Below are 21,613 nucleotides of genomic sequence, written 5' to 3'. Positions count from 1 at the left end.
AAAGTTTTTTCCATGACAGGAACTCTAATAAAATGTGAAATTTTTTTAAAGTAGTATATTAGTAAAACTATTGTTTTGCCAAGATATAAAAAATATAAGAAGTATCTCTGACGTAAGACTTTCTGTATCCATCCCCCTTTTTGTTATATACCAAAGGAGATTTCCACCTGTCGCAACCTGAACAGGTACATATATAAAAGGACTTGTTGCTTCATTCACACAACACTTCTACTGAGGAAAGGGTCATATTACTAAGCACCCTGAAACGCGTCTAGAGAAAACTACCGCAATACCACCACAACTATATTGCACTACTCCACAACCCCTGAAAGACCGCTATCCTTGATTATACACCCATTTTTTTTTCAATCAACTAACCCAGCATTCCACCTTGCCGGTGTTTCTTCCAAATTACCTGGCTGACGTCAGACGCAGAGGTCTCCTCCACAAGGCTGTTTCCATCTCCGGAGCATTTCCAACTACCTCCAAGACCAGCGGCTTTTCAATGGCCTGTGGCAGGCAGGCCAGCCGCTGCAGCGCACACCAGCGCTTCAACACATCCTCGGGTCTGCATATCATCTACCTCCCGGACGTCTGGCATACAGCAACATTTTCTACGAACTGTCAATCTATAAGCTGGTAACTACAAATGGTGATTTGTTGTGTCAATTTGGACATTTATCATACATCTATGCGGACTGCATCATACAATCATTGACTGTGAACTTTGCTGGTCCTTCAGATGCCGGATTAATGGAACTGAATGCACATTTAGCGTTTTTTTTAAATATTTTATTGGATATTTATTGTATGATTTATTACTACCTCCCCACAAGGGCCCTGTGTAAGGAAGCTGTTACTTTCATTATCATTATTATTATTTTTATAATAAATTGTCTTTTCATTACACAAATTCAAAATCTCTTTCTTATCGTTGATATGAAGCACAGTTCCATTTAAACTAGTCATCATGTATCAGTATATCTGGTATTAGTCTGGAGGCTTATGGTACCCCTTTTCCCTTTTCTTTTAAAATATAAGAAGTGTTTATATCTGACAGTGCCCATTTAAGATGTTATGTTCAATATTTATAAGTAAAGAAATGATTTAAAGAAAAACAACAAGATGCTCATATTATAAAAATAACCTTTAATGGTTTGCTTGTCATCATAAGCTTGTTTTACTGCTTAAAATGAAAAACAGATTTGCACACTAAAAAAATACACACTATATGTGATAAAATAAGGTTTTAAATAATACATGCACTCAAATGTACAACTGTTCTCAGCAATTTCTTACAAAATATTTTTCATGAAAGCTTTAAAATATTTCTCTGAAAGTCTGCTTTCCTCTTCAATAAATAATATTCTTAGAAGCCTATACACTATTTAAGCTGTGTTCACACTAGCATCATGGCTTCCATTTGTAATGACTGATGGATCCCAGTGACCCCCATGATACTATTCTGGTCAAATGGAATGAAAATCTCAAAACCCCTGCCGGTGGCTCATCTGCAAATCTGAGCAGAGCCCAGCATTAACTAGTAGTTTACCAGTGCATGCATGGTAGGATTGTGATTCAGACAGTGGTATAAAACTTTTAGATTTCCAGGTATGTGGAAAGACTTACTCCTATTCTAGCATGTCCTGACAGCTAGCATACTGGGAGTGCCAGCTTCCCCACTAGTGTGCTCTGTTGTAAATACATCTGTGTCGATTCACAATAATATGGAAAACGCCAACAAACTTTATAAATACAATAGTATAAATGTGCTTTGAAAAATTAGTATATCAAGCATTATACAAATCACAGCAGCACATGCATAGGCAGACAACAACTCAAGCAATGAGGACAAACTGGATTACGTTCACTACGCCCAATTTTGCCTTTATGCTGTGGGCTGGACTTACAGTAAAAGCCCTGGGCTGAAGCAATCTGAAGGCAAAATTATTTCAGTGTGATCCATGCCACTGCTGCTGTCACAGCCCAGCCAGCTTATACCTGCTGACCTTTGCATTGTCTCATTAAAAGTCTTGTCAGTGAGACATCTCTTCCTTCCTATTGTGCTGACAATCCTTGCCCATATGACTTATTCGATCCTTATTAGGACCACTCTCTACAGGGGTGTAGGTAGTAGTTGCACCTGGGTCCAGATGCCTGAGCAGTCCAAAGACCCCTCTGCCACACAAGAAAACAGGGTTTATAAATGGCACACGGCAGGTGGGGACCAGGAGCCCGAATTAGAAAACAGTGCTGATTTCTTCCAAAAGCAGGACTACATCTGTCCTGTGATATTGCAGCTCAGTTCCATTGAAATGAATGGAGCAAAGTTGTAATCCCACACATAACATGAAGACAGGTGTGGTGCTGTTTTTGGAACAAATTTGCTCTGATTTTCTAATCCTGGATAACCCTTTTAAAGTTACACCTCTGCCTCTATGAGCCAGAATGGAGAATTGCTCTGTAAAAACAGCTCCCTTTCTGTCAGATTTAACGTGTGGAATAATACAAGAATGGCTATTTTATTTGTCACAATGTAACACTACATTTCCTCTTCAGCAGGCTGATTATGGCTACCTACAGTAAAATAAACTGTCTGCCAAGAGTGCTAGGGATAAATCAGCTTTTCACCCCTGTGGTCACATCCTGAGGGGGGCTTGTCTATGATGAAACAACTCTTTTAAGTGATCATATTTCTGTTATAGAAATGATAAAGATTTGTCCCCGGTAACTGTTTTAGAGAAGTTGGAGAAGGCTGATTGACTATTGATGAAGCATAACTATACATAGTAGGGAGAGCTGATGGTAACATCTAATTAAGCTGTTGAGATCTACATTTCCATTCTTGTTAATTAATGTTTCTGCTTCTGTCATGTTTTTTGACAAACCAGCTACTCTTTTTGGAAGTGGCAGCAAGGGTATTTCCTTTCTATCAATATTACAATATGTTGCACGTGACAAACCACTCATAAGCATGACAGAAGTCAATCAACAATAAACAGACATGTTACTAATCTTTTCTGATATTGTACAAAGAAGATGTGCCACTATTATCTAGACTATGGAATGTGAATTAATATGGTCTGTATCTTTATTGGTGCTGCGTATTTTGGAAAAAAGATCTCTAATCTTAGGTCTACCTAACCAAAGCTTGATGATCACTCATCATAACCCCCGATCTGTATGTAGGAGTACACCAGCTAGGATTCACCTTCCATTTCCAGAAAAGCCTACTACTGTACATGGACGAGACCAAGAATGCAGCAGGACAAGCCTCGCCTTACTGCAGATATTCTCCCTCTGGTTCTTCAGTACAAGTGTCCTGTGTTGCTAGCAAGCTTGGTGCTTCAGAGGATTGACAGACCTCTTCACGTGTGTCAACGCTAAGCTTCTTCCCATCCTCACAATCATGACTGAAGCTACTGGAGAGGGAATCAGTGTATACTGAACTGTTGCTAACTTCAGGTCTACTTTCCTCAGTCACATCACTTAGACTTGTGTTGTCCTCCGCTTGCTCAAGTTGCTGTACTGTATCTAGATATTGCTGCAGGAGACTGTTGTCTTGTTCTATAATGGAATCATCCTTGCTATGTTCACTGTGATCTTGGGCTGTTGTCTCATGATCTTCTATGAAATTGGGTAATGGTTGTTCATAATGTTTTACTGTTTCCAGAGATTGCTCAGAAGACCCACTTCCCACAGTGGAGCTTTGCTCAGAACTGCTCATTTCCGGATGAGAAGTTTGCTCTATATTAATGGAATGGAAACCCGAGTCTGGAATGTCAGGGGTGGTTTTTCTGCTTGAGGTTTTAGGAGCAGATTCATTTGAAGATGAGTGCTGAGCTGCTGACACCCCAGATGGAAGGACATCAGACTTTGAAAAACAATAAATCTGGTCACTTACTTTGTTTTGCCATTCTTGGATGGACCGAACCTGAGCAGACACAAAATCCATAGATGCACAATTAATTTTAGCTGTTCATTTGGGTATTGATAACAAAAATAAAGTAAAGTATACACAAACTAAATATTGAAGTTTACGGATCTGACAAATAACTGGAGATGTAAATTATTGTACTATACATTGATTGACACCCCAAAGTTATTAGGATAATTATATGTTGTATAAAAAATACCATAGGCAAATGATCCTTCTGGTTTGCGTTTTGATGTTGAGTTGTAACATGTAAACGTATAGTTGGCAACATTATTTATTGACAACCATACATCAATTTTATTAAGTGATTTGCATTCTGTAATTTTTTTGTTGCTGCTATACATAAATTACAATTTGTAGATTAATCTTTTCTGTCTCACATTATTGTCTTCAATAAAACTACCTGGTCCCATAAATACTGGAGAGCTTCCTCTTGTACAAGCCTCTGCATCCGTTCCTCATCTCTTTCTTTCTTCAACCTAAAGTCCAAAGAAAAATATTATTATTATGTGTTTTCACAATACATATACAGCCAAATAAATAGTTATCTTAAATGTGTTGTGCTTAACTCACATCTCCCAGCTATCTACACCCTGCTGGAAGGCCTTTTAGACTTATAATAGGGCCACCCTGTGAAGCAGGGCCCATCGCTGCTTGACCAGGGAGTGAAGTGCACTACTGTGTACTTCTCCCTGCTCATTCTATTCTATTCAGCACTGAGACCTTAAAGAGGTATTCCGGGATCTATGCTTTTATCCCCTGTCCGCTGGGACCCCCGCGATCTCCCTGCAGCACCCGCATTGAATGCGGGGCTGTGTCTTCAGTGACGAAAACTTCCAGGTTTCCGAGACTGGAGACGTTTCGTAACGTCACGCCCCCACCGTAATGTCACGCCACCCCCCCTCCATTCATGTCTATGGGAGGGGGCATAATGACCGTTAGGCCCCCTCCCATAGACATGAATGGAGGGGGCGTGACGCGACGTTACGTCAAGTCTCCAGAGTCGGAAATTTCCGGTTTTCCAAGACTGGAGATGTGGCCCCGCATACAATGTGGGTGCGGCAGGGAGATTGTGGGGGGGTCCCAGCGGAGGGCCCCCCGCGATCAGACATTTTATCCCCTATCCTCTGGATAGGGGATAAAAGCTTAGAACCCAGAATACCCCTTTAACCAATCAAAATTCTGACAAGTCTCTAACATTATATAAAAACACTATGTAACTTATTAAATGGTTGCTGCAAATGAAGAAATGCTACTCCACAAATAAACAATTATGCTCTGACTTTTCCACATGGGGAGCACAAATCCTCAAAAACATTATTTAGTAAGATGCAGTAAATAGGTACTAAAAGGAGAAGCTTTTGAACTCCTACTCCTAATGTGTTCTATGAAGTGGCCGTCACGTCAGTGCTGGTATTTTGTTTTCATTTTACACTGTGCGAACACAGTCTCAAAGTATAGGGTTAAACAGATACAATAATGTGTCAGATCTGTCAGCAGGAGCTTGGTGATCAAGGTCACAAATTAATTTTCCACACGTCACATAATAGATCTGAACATGAATCATCACTTTAAAACCACATTGTCTACAGTATACAAAACCAAGCTGTGAAAACCAGGCATAATATTTTAATAAAAGTAATGTTTTATAGGAGGTAGATGATTAGAAAATCTAGAAAAAAGAACTTGAGTTAAAGGGGTTATCTAGTGTTTTATATAAAAAAAATAAATAAATAAATAAATATGTTGCCGTGGCAGGGGAAAGCCCTGGTCCCCTGCAGCTTATGTTTGGCTCCAATTGGTCCACCAATCTTTTTTATTCTTCCGTCTTCTGAAATAAGACCTGCCCACTCAGCCAATCATTGGCCATAGTTGTGTCCAGTTATTGGATAAGAATGCTAACATCACATTAAAACAAACTTGTCGATGTCTGTAGTTAGCCATAGTGAGAAGAAAAGGGAAGCAGAGACATAATGGAGGGGAGGAAAGTTGTAGCAGCAGTAGGGCAGGTTCTAATGAATGCATGTACACAGGGCTAGAGAAAGTTCAGGAGCCAACAAAAAGAAGAAACAGGCTATTTCCACAAGGCTTTTTTGTGTGCAGTATTTTATGGGGGTATGGGACTCCCCACCATATACCTCTGCCCTATAGTCACTAAGAGGCATCCCTCATATGACTCCCAGAGTAAACAAATGTATACCATGTGATATAGTTTGTTTACTGGCTTATTTTCTATTACATTGGACAGAAGTCGGCACCATTTAAACCAGCTATTAATTGGGAACCGTGACGAAAAAAACTTAACAGATGCCAAAATGACACTATTCTGGCCTCCATCAGGTGATTCGGGTGAGTCTCCATATGAACAGCCAGATAACACAGTAAATGTACACAACAAATATGGTGTGAAACAATTTAGCTGCTTTTGCCTACTTAAAATGGGCCTGTTAGCAGGTTTTTAGGGTATAAAGTAAGGGCATGGTTGTAAGGGGCAGAGGTATATACAAATTCCGGATCAAAAGCTCTATACAGCCATGCCCAGAATTTATACCTTGTTGACAGGCCTGCTTTATGTTTTTGCCTTGAAGTTTTGCACTATAGTTATTAGATTATGGACAAGGGTTGTTGATCCAGGGATTTATTCTGATTGGGAGTCAGGAAGAAATTTTTCTAAAATCAGTAAAGTTGGCTTCTACCTCATGCTTTGTTTGTTGTTTCATTTTTGCCTTCCTCTGGATCAACATTATAGGGTAATAGGATGAACTAAAGGTTGTTTGTCAGCCTTACAAACTATGTAACTATGTCTATAGTACAATTTCTTCCATACCAAAGTCAACATTTAGTCCCTCCCCACATTAGTGTGACACAGACCCTACCTGTAGCCTCAGAGAGTTAATGTAGTCACACACTGCATGCTAGTGGCCAATGCAGGAACTACAACTCTACTTTCATAAAACAGGCTTCTGTCAATTACCGTACACATGAACCATCAAGGCTTCAATATAAAACAGTTAACCTTTAACTGTAGAGCATGTCATTTTGTCTTTAAATACAGTATTTGCTGTTTCCATATTAATTTATTGTAACTTGACACTAAAACTCTATAGAAAACTAGTAATTGATTCTGAAGCCCTAAATATGTTAACACAAAATAAAAATGGATGACATTAAAGGCTCATCCTTTTTCCATAGACTTCAATGTTAAATTTACTGTATACGTTTTATCGACGGAAGGAAAAATACTGCATGTGCCGTTTTTTCTGCTGCCAAAAAAACCGAAATGAGTGCAGACAGGTACAAACGGATGTAAACGGATTGTAAAAAAAATCCAATTGACATGAATGTTTTAAAAAAAAAAAAAAAAAAACGTTTTTTAATCCGTTTACAGCCTGCAAGAACGGAACCGAAATGGAGATAAAAAAAAAACGGGAACGGCCGTGTGAATGCACCCTAAGTTAAAAAGTACTACATAAGTACTACAACATATCAATAAAAATTTGGTGACAGTGCCCATTTAATTAATCGCTGGCTAAGGTGGGTCACTGCTGTAGGCATCAGGGATCAGTGAGCAGTAGATATTCGGGCCCTGATGGGGGAATCAGGTAAGTAAGTGCCCCTTATTTATACTTTTAAACTAAGCGAGCCTTAATAAAAATTCACTCTATTTAGGGACAACTCCTTTTTAATGCTGCTGCACCTTAAGTCTAAGGGTTGATAGGGGTCCAGGCAATCAAACCGCCATCGATCAGTCAGTGATGTCACAGCGATAAGTAGAAATCACTTACTACCGTGGGAAAACCTCTTTACTCTAAACCAAGACATTCTTTTGCTGTCAGATGCTATTTTTAAGTCATGAAATAGCACTGATAAATAATGTAGACAGGTAAAATGCATCACTGGCAAACACATACCTACATACATCCAGATAGCTAAAACCATAGAGTATTATATAGGTTTGAGTTATTTATAGCACAGATTTTGCTATAAATAATCCTGTAAAATGACATAGTTCATCAGTCTAGAGAAAACATCCTAAAGTATGCAGAAATTGTTCAAATGGTTTCCTTAGGTGTATATTACTGTTCTATATATAGTATTCATACTAAAAATAGGGACAAGTCAAAAAGCCACATTTAGAACAATGTCGAGCAAGATTCTTCAATAAATCATGTTTGGCCTATAAGGGTGACTAGTAATCAGTCACTGAAAAGACCTGAGCCGAGTTTACCTCATTATTTCTGAATAAGGATAAGTTTCCACTTGGTTTATTTTCTGGCAGTTTTTGGATATCTGCCACTGCAATTTTTGAACCAAAGTCAGAAGTGGATCCATAAGGGAGGAGAAGTGTAAGTCCTTCCTTTATATGTCCTATTCCTTTTGAATACATTTCTGGCTTTGGCTCAAAAACTGCAGTGGCAGATATCCAAAAACTGACAGAAAAAAAAACAAGTGAAAACATAGTCTAAAGGAAATGGAGCAAGAGCAATAAGTGACAATGAAAAGCTAGTCACTGATGGCTGCTTTTATAAACATTTATTAAAGGGGTACTCCAAGGAACTGTACTTTTTAGACACTTAGAAACCACAGCCGCATGTACAAGTCTACCTTTAAATGGGGGAGAAAAAGAGAAACTCTAATGTGTGCCTATCTTGACAACCATATGTACATATATATATATGTGTATTACTATTGATTGTATCATACACTCATATAGATATTATGGCAACAGGCACCCCCTTAAAGGAATCAGTATAGCCAAATGTAGACTCCTATTGCATATATATATATATATATATATATATATATATATATATATATATATATATAAACACACAGAAAATGGAGCTTCTCAGAGAAGTAGTGCAAAAAAAAATCACAATAACTTCATTGAAGTTGAACATACATAGAAAATATAATAAGTAGCTCCATATTCTTAGTGTTTATATATTTTTAGACACATATCCCCTATACTGTGGATTAGGAATAAGTGTCAACCTCTGAGACCCCTGCGATCTCCTGTACTGGGCCCGTCCTACGTACCCGTCCTTGGAGCGGCCCCCCCCACCTTTGACGAACAGCCTGCTCAGCCAATCACTCGCCGCAGTAATGTCCCGCCTCAGCCATTAATTGGCTGAGTGGGCCTTAACTTGCGTTTGTCCAGGAAGGTGGGGGACAATCTGCTCCGAGGAAGGGTAGGTAGGATGACGACGACACTTATCCCCTTTACTTGGGAAAGGTTTTAGTTTAGTCTGTCTGTATCCGGGCTCCATCTTGTTGGTATTACAGTAGCTGATTCTTTCTGTCCTCTCAGATTGGCCTTATCTGCTTATGCTAATACCTCTAAGAGACAAATTAGAGGTATTAGCATTAAAGGGGTATTTTAAATTATTTAAAAACACAGTATAGTCTGCTAGGGCTATAAAATACAGTACAGGGTATTCACCTCACTTAGTCCACCCAGTGTTTACTATGCCTGAAGTCATGTTTTTTTTTTTTTATTGAAATTGTTTTTATGTTTACAAGACAAACAAAAACAGAAGGCAGTAAATTAACATCATAAGGGGTCTAAAGACCCTAACACTGTCGGCAAAACATTGTAAAGTAGAGCATAAAATAAAGTAAATTCATGTTCTAGTGATGATGTTCTGAATTGTCTGTAGCCAATAATTTAAGGGGTTATCTAGGAATCGAAAAACGCTTGTCCTCGGGTTGTGTGTGGTATTGTGGCTCAGTTCCATTGAAGTGACTATAGCCATACTGTAATACCACACACCGGAGGACAGGTGTGATGCTGTTTTTGGAAGGAATTAGCTCTGTGTTTCTTTTCCTGGAAAACCCCTTTAACCCTTACATCAACATGAACTGAAAAAGATAAAAGGTATTAATCCTATTTACAGAATAAGCCATAAATAGCTTTATATTAAACCTTGGTAGCACAACAAACTTAAAGGAAATCTGTCATCAGAATCACCCGCAATAAACCTGTTACACAGGTTATTCATGGCTGCCTCATCGCAGTCTTCCTCCTGGTGTAGGTCACGTGGGTAGAACGCCGCTTCCGGGTGTACGGCGCTACCCACGTGACCTACATGACAGATTTCCTTTAAAGGGGTACTCCACCCCTAGACATCTTATCCCCTATCCAAAGGATAGGGGATAAGATGTCTGATCGCGGGGGTCCCCGCAGCACCCACCTGTATCTGCTTCCGGCAGCGCTGGAGGTTCTGGCTCCCGACCACGGGAACAGAAGATCGTGATGTCACGACTCCGCCCGCATGTGACGTCACACCCCGCCCCCTCAATGCAAGTCTATGGGAGGGGGCGTGACAGCTGTGATCGACAGTAATCAGACCCGGAGCGAACACGCTCCGAGGACTGATTTTAAGGGGGTGCGGCATGCAAGATCACGGGGGGTTCCCAGCGGCGGGACTCCCATGATTAGGCATCTTATCCCCTATCCTTTGGATAGGGGATAAGATGTCTAAGCACCGGAGTACCCTTTTAAAGGGGTACTCCGGCAAAAAACATCTTATCCTCTATCCCCTGGGGACCCCCACGATCTCCAGCGCGGCACCCCGGTCATTCGTGCATGGAGCAAAGTCCGCTCCATGGCAGATGACTGGCGATTACTGCCACCACCATTCAGGTCTATGGGTGAAGGCGTGGCGGCTACGTACTAGCGGCCACGCCCCCACCCATAGACATGAATGGAGGGGGCGTGACATGGCGTCATGAACACGGAAGCTCCAAGCTTCCATGTTCCAGACACTACCAGCCCGGAGATCATAGGGGTCCCCAGCGATCAGACATCTTATCCCCTATCCTTCCGAAGTACCCCTTTAAGAACCTGGTGGGAGAAAGGGGAAATATTGTCCTGAAAGGGAATCCAGAAATCTCCTGGACTGTCCTGCTTGGCACCAGATATCTTTTTTACTCTCTACCTGGGCCCTGTAATAAGTGGGCTGCCATTGAAGTACACAATTCCAACAGCTTACTGTGAAAATAGATAAAATTATTAGGATTATGAAGATACTGGTTTTGACACTATAATAAAAGTCCAGTTTTTCTGACTGTACCATAAATTTGTATGAAAGGGCAGCATGTATGCTGAACTGCTACTCTATACTAATGCCCCCTTGCCATGGCTGTTTAGCTAAAGAGATATCATTGGCCAGATTCCTTCTACTATCCATGAAGAGCATTCACTGGATGAAACTGCCAAAATCACTGATGAAAACCCAATTTTAAACTTTAAAATATACTGTCTTCAGCGCCATCTACTATCTAATGGTAGTGTATGACCATGTACGAAACAAATAGAAGTTATATATCCTTTCCAGGACCAAACTGCTTATTCTTCATTGAATAATGGATTTTCTTGGAATGACGCGCCATCATTTTTAGATGCAAAATGGTCAGACTAAAAATAATTCAAGGAATTCTTCAAAAATACAAATACAATTAAATTAACTGAGCATTAAATATGCTGTTAATTTATACTGAATCATGGTCTTATATGAATAATCACAACTGGGTAAACAGACATCTGTGCTTGTTCACCAAATTAATTACCCATGTATGAGAAGTAGCCAGCTTTTTCCTTTAGTTAGAAGGGTCCCTCATATAAAAGAAGATCACAGCAATCACCTGTAATCTGCAGGAGAATCTGGAAACAAGAGTCCAATCCTCTTGTGGTGGTTTAACCTCCGAAAAAAGGAGGCATCATATAGTCCCCACTGAAATTACGGGACACCTACGTAAAGCATGAATATATCTGGATATCTGGCGGGAGAAGCTCTTTGTAGTAACTCTGACAAATAGATAAGAGCTAAGTATGTGAGACCTCTTCTCTATTAACTTACAAGTCCCTTATACAGTATTTTAAAATGATAACTCCTTTAAGGGTAGGGTCACACGTGCCATATTTTCTGCAGCTGATTTTGCTACCCATTGATTTCAAGGGGTAAGAGAAAACGCAGCAGCTTATACGGCAAGTGTGACTCGTGGGACAATGTTAGGTTGAGCAAGAGTAGACTAAATTTATATAATGAAATAATTGGGCACAGAGGGTTAAAGGTGTTTTCCAGGGGAAGTTTACCAATAGCCTATTTACAGGATAGGCCATGAATAGTTGGAAAGTGGGGTGCCAATACCAGGCACCCCCACCGATCAGCTATTCTGTACAGCCATGGCTTATATGAAGAGACAGGGTATATGTTATTCTTTGTTTCTGGAAATACATTTTACTGTACAAATGGGGGAAGATTTATCAAACCTGTGTAGAGAAAGAGTGGTGCGATTTCCCATAGCAACCAATAAGATTGTTGCTTTTATTTTTTTAAAAGCTTCCGAAAATTTTAAGAAGTAATTCTGCAACTGCACCACTCTTCTCCTACACAGGTTTTGATAAATCTCCCCCATCATGTCCGATCAGGAATGCCAAATTCACATGGATTCACATGTACAGTATCCTGCACATATTTAATACGCAAGATTTGAAGCAGCAGATTTCAATGGAAACTAAATGACTGAACATAAGATCAAATCTGCAACTTCAAAATATGTGCACCATATACCGTATTTTTCGTCCTATAGGACGCACCGGCGTATAAGACGCACCCAATTTTTAGGGGCAAAATCTAAAAAAATAAAGATTTTGAACCCAATAGTGGTCTTTAATCTGCGGACCTCCAGATGTTGCAAAACTACAACTCCCAGCATGCCCGGACAGCCGTTGGCTGTCCGGGCATGCTGGGAGTTGTAAATTTGCAACATCTGGAGGTCCGCAGATTAAAGACCACTGCATAGGAGGTAATACTCACGTGTCCCCGCCGCTCCGGACCAGTCACCGCTGCCCTGGATGTCGCTCCATCGCTGTCGCCGTGTCCCCGTCGCTACGGAACGTCTCTGCTGCCGGCCGGGTATCCTCGCTCCTGTCGCCGCCATCACGTCGTTACGCACGCCGATGCATGTACGCGACGACGTGATGACGAGGAAGGAAAGCGCCGGCCATACAGGGGATCCCTGAACGGAGAAGACACCGAGGAGGCAGGTAAGGTTCCTCCCGGTGTCCTGTAAGCACTAACCCGGCTATTCAGTCGGGCTGTTCGGGACCGCCGCGGTGAAATTGCGGCGGTCCCAAACAGCCCGACTGAACAGCCGGGTTAGTGTCACTTTCCCTTCAGACACTGCGGTCAGTTTTGATCGCCGCGTCTGAAGGGTTAATACAGGGCATCACCACGATCGGTGATGTCCTGTATTAGCCGCGGGTCCCGGACATTGATGGCCGCAGGGACTGCTGCGATAGGGGTGTATTCGCCGTATAAGACGCACCGACTTTTTCCCCCCAGTTTTGGGGAAGAAAAAGTGCGTCTTATACGGCGAAAAATACGGTATACGCAGGATACTGCATGTGTGAACAGACCCTGTAAAGACAAAGGAAAGATGAAAAAGAAAACAAACTTTAACTCACCTTTCTGTGTTCCCCCGTAGTACCGCTACAGCTGTTTGGTCCTCCAGTCCGGTCTTCTTCCGTGCTCAGCATAGCACAGCCGCAGCGATGTCGGGCCACTGAGCACAGTGTGACGATCCGTGCACATGGAAGAAGACCGGACCGGAGGACCGAACAGCTGTAGCAGCCCTACGGGGGAACAAGGAAGGAGAGTTAAGGTTTCTTTTCTTTTTTTTTTTTGCAGCCTGGGCACAACACTCAAGTTACTTGTCAGTACACTACTCCTTTAACAAACAGTAAGACATACCTGCAGACTTCTTGACTGAGATAGACAATGTGCTCCTGCATTCGGCTTAGTCTGATCTCATATCGTACTTCTTTTACTTTGGAGTTATGTTTCCTTGCATAAAAGCCTCTCCAGTACGACTGCAGTTTTGTTGCGGCATTATTCATACAACGTAAGCGGTCTGTGTCTTTATCTTGCATCTGTAATGCTTTGCCGTCTACTGTATCACTGTAAGAGGAGGAAGCACTGGATTGCTGGATGTACTCTGTAACACTGTCACAAGAGGAGTGATAGCTATTATATTCTTTCAGGAGTTCAGTAGACTGAATATTGAAGCTGCTCCCTGTTGTGCCAACTTTAGTCTCTTTTTCATCTAAATTCTCAGAAATACCTTTGCTCATTTCTGTCACTGTGTTATTGGCACTTACGTCATTTGTTATGCCAGGCACCCTAAGCTCTGCAGTGGGAGACACAGGGGACAGACCTGGAGCAACAGGCATGAAAGTAGACTCAGAGGAAAGAAGGCTACAATTCAGCTTGTCCTCATCAGTTTGGATGTCTTCAAGATAAAGGTTGTGATAATGTGACGGCCCAGAATGAGGACTAGAGGAAACATTTCTTGAGGTGTAGGATCTGTCTTCTGAATTACTTGTGCCAAGCCAGGTGTCCACATTGACCACTGGTTCTAAGAAAAGAAAAGCAAGTAGTATATGGAAAAATAAGATTTCGTTCTGCAAACTTTCTAGCTTCTCTGCTCACAATAGGTGTAATTCGTATACGGTATATTAGCAAATGCATCAAAATGGAATATTCGCCTTATTGTTGCAAAATCTGTCATCAGCCAGTTTTATAAGCAGTCGAGATAAATAGTAAAGCGTGACTAAATTGGCAATTAAGAAATCTACAGGATTTTTTTATTTATACACATGAATATATGTTTACTTACCACTATTATGAGATCGATGAAGACTCCGAGTTGGGCTCTGCTGCTCAGCAGAAGAATAGGATCTTTTACTGGGAGTTGAAGAGAGATGGGTCTCATTCGGAATCTGGTGCATTAGCTGCCTCTGATGTAACCTAACCAAAGAAGTGAAGGTAAGAAGAAGTTTGTACAAATAATATAAACTTACTAACTAAAGATTAAACAATGGCCCAATACGTATGTAAATAATAATAATAATACAACAAAAATGTTATTATATATATATTATTAAGGAAACATAAGGATGTGAGTATTCAGAAAATTCCAGCTATTACTACAAGACATACAGTTATACCTTTGTTTGCACAAAATTTTTTCTAGCTTGGCATCCTCCTCTGTTTGTAGACCATGTGCAGATGTCAGGGGACACACGGATGCCAAGTACTGCACAAGTGGAACATGCTGGCCTGGTCGGTATGATCTTCCTTTGCCTTGGCTGTAAAGCCATTCTGCTTTTAAGCTACAAATGATAGCAAGAGAAGTAGATGAAACTATAACAAAATAACTGTCCCTAAAATTTAGCACAATGCTATGTGTACACAATTTTTTTTAGTTGTAATTTTTTATTTTTTTGCTATAATTTTTCAAAACAAAAAACTGCTGGAAAACCTCTTTAGGGTGCGTTCACATGTGCGTATTTTTGCTGCAGATCTGCAGCAGATTTGCTGCCCATTGACTTCAATCGGCTGCAAAATCTGCTAAGGAAAATCTGCAGCAGATCTGCAGCAGAAAATACGCATGTGTGAACCTACCCTAAGGGTAGGTTCACACGAGCGGATTTACAGCGTATTTTACGCTGCGGATCCACTGGTGAAGGCCCGCTCTATGCTGGCTTTACGTGTGCCTGCTGGTAGCGGCAATACGCCGCTACCAGCAGACACACTGTGATGTGGGAGTCGCAGTATACTCGCACATTGCGGGAGCTCTCTGCCTAGCTCAGAGCAGGGAGAGCGGCCGTGATGTGTGAGTACACTGCGCACATCGATGCAGTGTCTCTGCTCGTAGCAGCGTACTGCCACTAATAGCAGGCACATGTAAAGCCAGCATAGAGCGGGGCCTTCACCAGCAGATCCGCAGCTACATACACTGCAAAAATCTGCTCGTGTGAGCATATCCTAAGGGTAAATTCAGGCGTGCGAATTTTCGCAGCGTATTTCGCTGCGTATCCGCAGCTGAAGGACCTCTATATGCTGCCTTTAAATGTGCCTGCTCGGAGCGGCAATACACCACTCTGAGCAGACACACTGCGATGGCCTAGCTCATTGAGCAGGGGAAGCGGCCGCAATGTGTGCGAGTACACCACGCATGCACGGCGACACGCACAGCGTATTGTCACTCCGAGCAGGCACATTTAAGGGCACCATACAGAGCTCCTTCAGCGGCAGATCTGAAGTAAAATACGCTGTAAATCTGCACGTGTGAATGTACCTTTAGGTACCCTAAGGGTACATTCACACGTGCAGATTTACAGCGTAATTCACACATACAGGATCCTGTGCAGATTTGATGCGCAGGATTTGTAATTGAAGATTAGAAGCTGTGCTCAGTCATTTAGTTTACATTGAAATCTGCAGCAGAAAATCCTGCGCATCAAATCTGCGTACATGTAAATGTACCCTTAAGCTGAATGGGCCTCCTGACGTCCGATGTAGTATAGGTCAGCATCCCTTTTGTTACAGAATGCTGAAGACTATCTATGTGAACCCAGCCTAACAGTTAAAAGGAGTTATCCAGTGGGAGTTTTTTTTTCCACAACTTTGCCTATAAAAAAATAAACCTTTACTTACCTCCAGCTTTTCCCTTGGTGTCCAGCTCCAGTCCCTGGCCGTGATCCTCTTCCTGTCAGAAATGTCCCACCACAGACAGTCATTAGCAGAGGGGCAGAGAGACCCTTTGGTCCCCAAGAGTCTAGATTTCTGACAGGAAGAGGATCACAGCTGGGGACCAGAGCGGGACGCCAATGGCACCTCAGCAATGCTGGAGGGGAGTAAAAGGTTTATTTTTTTGATATCATGTGCAATAGGCAAAGTTGTGAAACCCACCAAATGCTGGATAACCGCTTTAACTTGTATGCAAGCAACAGAACTCAGATAATACATTTAGTATTTTACCTTTCTTTTTGAGAAACTATATATCCATCTAAAACCTTCAGGTTCAAGCACCAGCTGACAATATATGGCCTGTAGTCAAAACCAGGAATAGATGGAGTGGCCATTACACAGGGATTGTTCATGATTGACAGCTGTTCTAGTTCAGAGAGGCTTGCAAGGAACGACACCTGGATAAAAAGGCATACAAAAAAAAAACAAAAACGTTAACTTATATGCTACAGGCAACGTACAAGGTGTGGTACACAGGAAATACCAAAACGGAAACATGCTAACAATTTTCTTTCAACAGGTAGTCGTGACTTGCAGCACAATAGTTATTATAGACAAGATTATATTCTAAATAATATAATATTCCAGTAAAACCAGTTCTGTTCCCTTTGCACATGATTAATGCTTAAAACTAGAGATGAGCGAACTTACAGTAAATTCGATTCGTCACGAACTTCTCGGCTCGGCAGTTGATTACTTATCCTGCATAAATTAGTTCAGCTTTCAGGTGCTTCGGTGGGCTGGAAAAGGTGGATACAGTCCTAGGAAAGAGTCTCCTAGGACTGTATCCACCTTTTCCAGCCCACGGGAGCACTTGAAAGCTTAACTAATTTATGCATGATAAGTCATCAACTGCCGAGCTGAGAAGTTCGTGACGAATTGAATTTACTGTAAGTTCGCTCATCTCTACTTAAAACAGTATCGAACAAATGGCAGCTTTAGGCCAGATTCCTACAATATGGGGGAACTTATCAAGCTGTTTGGATGTGGTTTTTTTTTTGTTTTTGTTTACTTTTGTCGCAATTGTCAGTTGCAGTCAAAAACCTAATAGATCAGAAACAAAAGCCTTCTATGTATCAAAATAAGCTTGAAAAACAGCTACTGGTTCCATTGCGTTTAATGGAAACATCTGCACAGTTTTAATTTAGTAAAGCGACACGTTTGGTGCATGTTAAAAGTTTTGATTGGCTGAGACTCCCTCGAACCATTAGAATAACCTATCACTTTCTACACTGCAGGAGAAGGTCTCCATATATTTTCTATGGAATCTATCTTCTACAGTGAAAAGATAGAGACAGGAGAGCAGTGCTTAGCTGATCTTTTTCCAAGTTCGTTCTAGCAATTGGCTGGAGTCTCAGTACCACTTATACATATTCAACATAGAAAACATGCCAGGAAGGTAAGGGGTGGATTAGACCCATTGATTTGGTCTAATCTGCCTTTAAAACTGTAACAAAATACAGGTTAAAATAAATGAAAAAGGTGTCAGCAGAGAGCACAATGGTCAAACAAAAAAAGAACTTCCAATGATCAGACAAGAAAAGAACTTCCTGTGGAGCATACAGCAGCTGATAAGTACTGGAAGAATTAAGATTTTTAAATAGAAGTCATTTACAAATTTATTTAACCTTCTGGCACCAGTTGATTTAAAAAAAAAATTTCCCACCCGAGTACCCCTTTAAGGCATAACCATTACCATAAAGCTGAAATATTAGAGAAAATGATCAGTCATATTAACTCGCTCCCACCCCTCCTCACAATCACTATTCAAACAAGCAAAATAATGGACACTAGTATGATCACCATATTGATAGACAACCAATATGGCTGGCCAGTATAGCTTTGACCAACTTTACCATGATACGTGCTCCAATTTTTCTTCAAAAGTTTTAAAAGGCTGCTTTTAAGTATAATAAAAAGTTAGGTGACAATTCCTCTTTAAGAAGTAATAAAGGTCAAACAGATTTTGGCATTCCCAGAAAAACTAGTCTATTTCAATAGTAATAGATTAACTAAAGTTATTAAATAAAAATGGAATTTGTAGGTTTCCATATCTACAGTATAAGTGTATAGTGTACAGTATATAGTGTTAGACATAGGCCCAGATTTATCAATCTGTCTGAAACCAAAACGGTCTAGTTTTGCCCATAACAACCAAGCACAGTTGATTTTACATTTACCAGAGCTCCTTCAAATATGAAAGCTGAGCTGTGATTGGTTGTTATGGCCAAAATGGGACAGTGTTAGTTTAATCCCTTAAGGACAGTTTTTGCATTTTCGTTTTTTCCTCCTCACCTTTTAAAAATAATAACCCTTTCACTTTTCCACCAAAAATTCTTTATTATGGCTTATTTTCTGTGTCACCAATTCTACTCTGCAGTGACATTTGTCATTTTACCAAAAAATCCACGTCAAAACAGAAAAAAAAATCATTTTGCAACAAAATTGAGGAAAAAACGCAATTTTGCAACTTTTGGGGGCTTCAAATTTCTACGCAGTGCATTTTCGGTAAAAATAACACCTTATTATTCTGTAGGTCCATACGGTTAAAATGATACCCTTCTTATATAGGTTTGATTTTGTCGTACTTCTGGAAAAAATAACTACATGCAGGAAAATGTATAAGTTTAAGAATGACATCTTCTGACCCCTATAACTTTTTTATTTTTCTGCATATGGGGCGATATGAGGGCTCATTTTTTTGCGCCGTGATCTGAATTTTATTGGTACCATTTTAGTTTTGATCAGACTTATTGATCGCTTTTTATAAATTTTTTAATGGTATAAAAAATGACCAAAAATATGCTATTTTGGACTGTGGGATTTTTTTTTTCATGTACGCCATTGACTGTGCGGTTAAATTAACAATACATTTTTATAGTTCAGACATTTACGCACATGGCGATACCACATATGTTTATATTTATTTACATAGTTTTTTTTTATCTAGGAAAAGGGGAGTGATTCTGACTTTCATAAGGAGGGGTTAAATCACATTTATTAACATTTTTTTTTCACTTTTTTTGCAGTGTTATAGCTCCCATAGGGGGCTATAACATTGCACACACTGATTTCCTACACTGATCACTTCCATGCATTAACATGGCATTGATCAGTGTTACAGCCGCTCGACTGCTCCTGCCTGGATCTAAGACACTGAGCAGTCATTCAGCGATCAGACACGCAGGAGGCAGGTAGGGATCCTCCTCGTGTCCTGCAAGCTGTTCGGGATGCCGCGATTTCACCGCAGCGGTCCCGAACAGCCCGACTGAGCTGCCGGGAAACTTTCAGTTTCACTTCAGATGCAGCGGTCAACTTTGAACGCCGTGTCTGAAGGGTTAATACCGGGCATCACCACGATCGGTGATGTCCGCTATTAGTCGCGGGTCCCGGCCGTCGCTGGGACCGTCCTGATATGATTATATCGCGGGAGCCGGCGCAGGACGTAAATATACGTCCTACGTCATTAAGGTGGATTGCTAAATGTGGGCAACATTGTGAGTCCATTAGATTCTCATCCCAGTTCTGCCCGAATTCTACTTTTCCTATTCAGATTATATATCTTACCTCATTCAGATCTCTGATTTCATTCTCTGCCAGTGACAATATAGACAAATTATGGGGAAGGCTGGTGGAAGCTGTGCGTAAAGAGGTGATATTGTTGCCATGCAGGAGTAAGGTCTGAAAAACAATGCATGCTGTAAGAATACTGTATGTATAAAGATGTCAAAAAACAACAACAACATAGCACTATCCCAGTTAATACTTTTTGACCCCCCCCCCCCCACAAATGACCCTTCTCTTCTTCCCCTTGTGTCTTGTCCTAAATGATTTCTTTAATTACTTAGCAACTCTATATAGTTGTGTTCAGTATGTATGATATATCTGTATCTGTCAACTTTTGACATGTCCAATTTTTTTTTAAATCGGTCAGGGTCTGAGTGTTCAGACCCTGAGTGATGAGAAAAACTAGACAGATGAGAATGCAGCCGTGTGCTTCTGTCTCTGCGCTGTATCTACGATACCCGAATTGCCTAACCTACCTACTTATATCAGTGTTTCCTAACTAGGGTGCCTCCAGCTGTTGCAAAACTACAACTGCCAGCATGCCCGGACAGCCTTCGGCTGTCCGGGCATGCTGGCAGTTGTAGTTTTGCAACAGCTGGAGGCACCCTGGTTGGGAAACACTGGCTTATATTATGACACTGCCCAAGTCACGTGACACAGAGCTGGGAGAGAACATGCTAAGCACACTTCCTGCTCGTTTTCGGTCTGGGTCTTAACACCCGAGAGTTAAAAACTCTATTCAATGACAGTGTGCACTTAGGTAGGGAGGGCTTCTGCATGTGCAGGTACTGGTCACCTGTTCAATTTTATTGTTTCTTTGTGCAAACTCTTAATATAAATATATAATTATTCATTTATGAATTATTATATAAAAAGCAACATCTCTCACACAACTAGAGATGAGCGAACTTACAGTAAATTCGATTCGTCACAAACTTCTCGGCTCGACGGTTGCTGACTTTTCCTGCTGACTTTTTCAGCTTTCAGGTGCTCCCGTGGGCTGGAAAAGGTGGATACAGTCCTAGGAGACTCTTTCCTAGGACTGTATCCACCTTTTCCAGCCCACCGGAGCACCGGAAAGCTGAACTAATTTATGTAGGAAAATCAGCAACCGCCGAGCTGAGAAGTTCGTGACGAATCGAATTTACTGTAAGTTCGCTCATCTCTACACACAACCATTGGGATAAAACCTATTTACACAAAGTGGTTGACAAATATAATTAAATGTTCAACATGGCCCACCATTCTTCTTTATTTATTTTAGAAATGGGAAAAATTAGTTTTTACTGTTTAGTGAACAACGTCAGCTAAACAAATGATAGAAGTTTATTATAAAGTCTGTCATCGCTAGATGAACCGAAGCTTTCCAGGATTGCTGAAATATCCAATGCTCATTTCTAGAGATGAGCGAACTTACAGTAAATTCGATTCGTCATGAACTTCTCGGCTCGGCAGTTGATAACTTATCCTGCGTAAATTAGTTCAGCCTTCAGGTGCTCCGGTGGGCTGG

The 21,613-nt window shown here is 40.9% G+C and overlaps 1 protein-coding gene across 2 annotated transcripts in view; it reads right to left on the bottom strand.

Moving 5' to 3' along the window:
• Window positions 1–1,133: 1,133 nt before the first annotated feature.
• CEP97 (centrosomal protein 97) overlaps window positions 1,134–21,613 on the bottom strand; it is a 31,948-nt gene continuing 11,468 nt past the window's right edge. For both annotated transcript variants that reach the window (XM_056556272.1, XM_056556271.1), the window contains exons 5-11: window positions 20,104–20,217; window positions 16,768–16,934; window positions 14,952–15,116; window positions 14,621–14,751; window positions 13,696–14,359; window positions 4,341–4,416; window positions 1,134–3,934 (exon numbers count right to left, since the gene is read on the bottom strand). In XM_056556272.1, coding sequence (XP_056412247.1) covers window positions 3,281–3,934; window positions 4,341–4,416; window positions 13,696–14,359; window positions 14,621–14,751; window positions 14,952–15,116; window positions 16,768–16,934; window positions 20,104–20,217 — 1,971 coding nt within the window. In that variant the 3' untranslated portion in view covers window positions 1,134–3,280. The remainder of the gene's footprint in view (window positions 3,935–4,340; window positions 4,417–13,695; window positions 14,360–14,620; window positions 14,752–14,951; window positions 15,117–16,767; window positions 16,935–20,103; window positions 20,218–21,613) is intronic.

Source organism: Hyla sarda, chromosome 2 (assembly GCF_029499605.1).
Source record: "Hyla sarda isolate aHylSar1 chromosome 2, aHylSar1.hap1, whole genome shotgun sequence".
NCBI classification, from domain to species: domain Eukaryota; kingdom Metazoa; phylum Chordata; class Amphibia; order Anura; family Hylidae; genus Hyla; species Hyla sarda.
The sequence above is the reverse complement of the archived record's forward strand: the minus strand, read 5'-3'. Positions and strand labels throughout refer to the sequence as shown.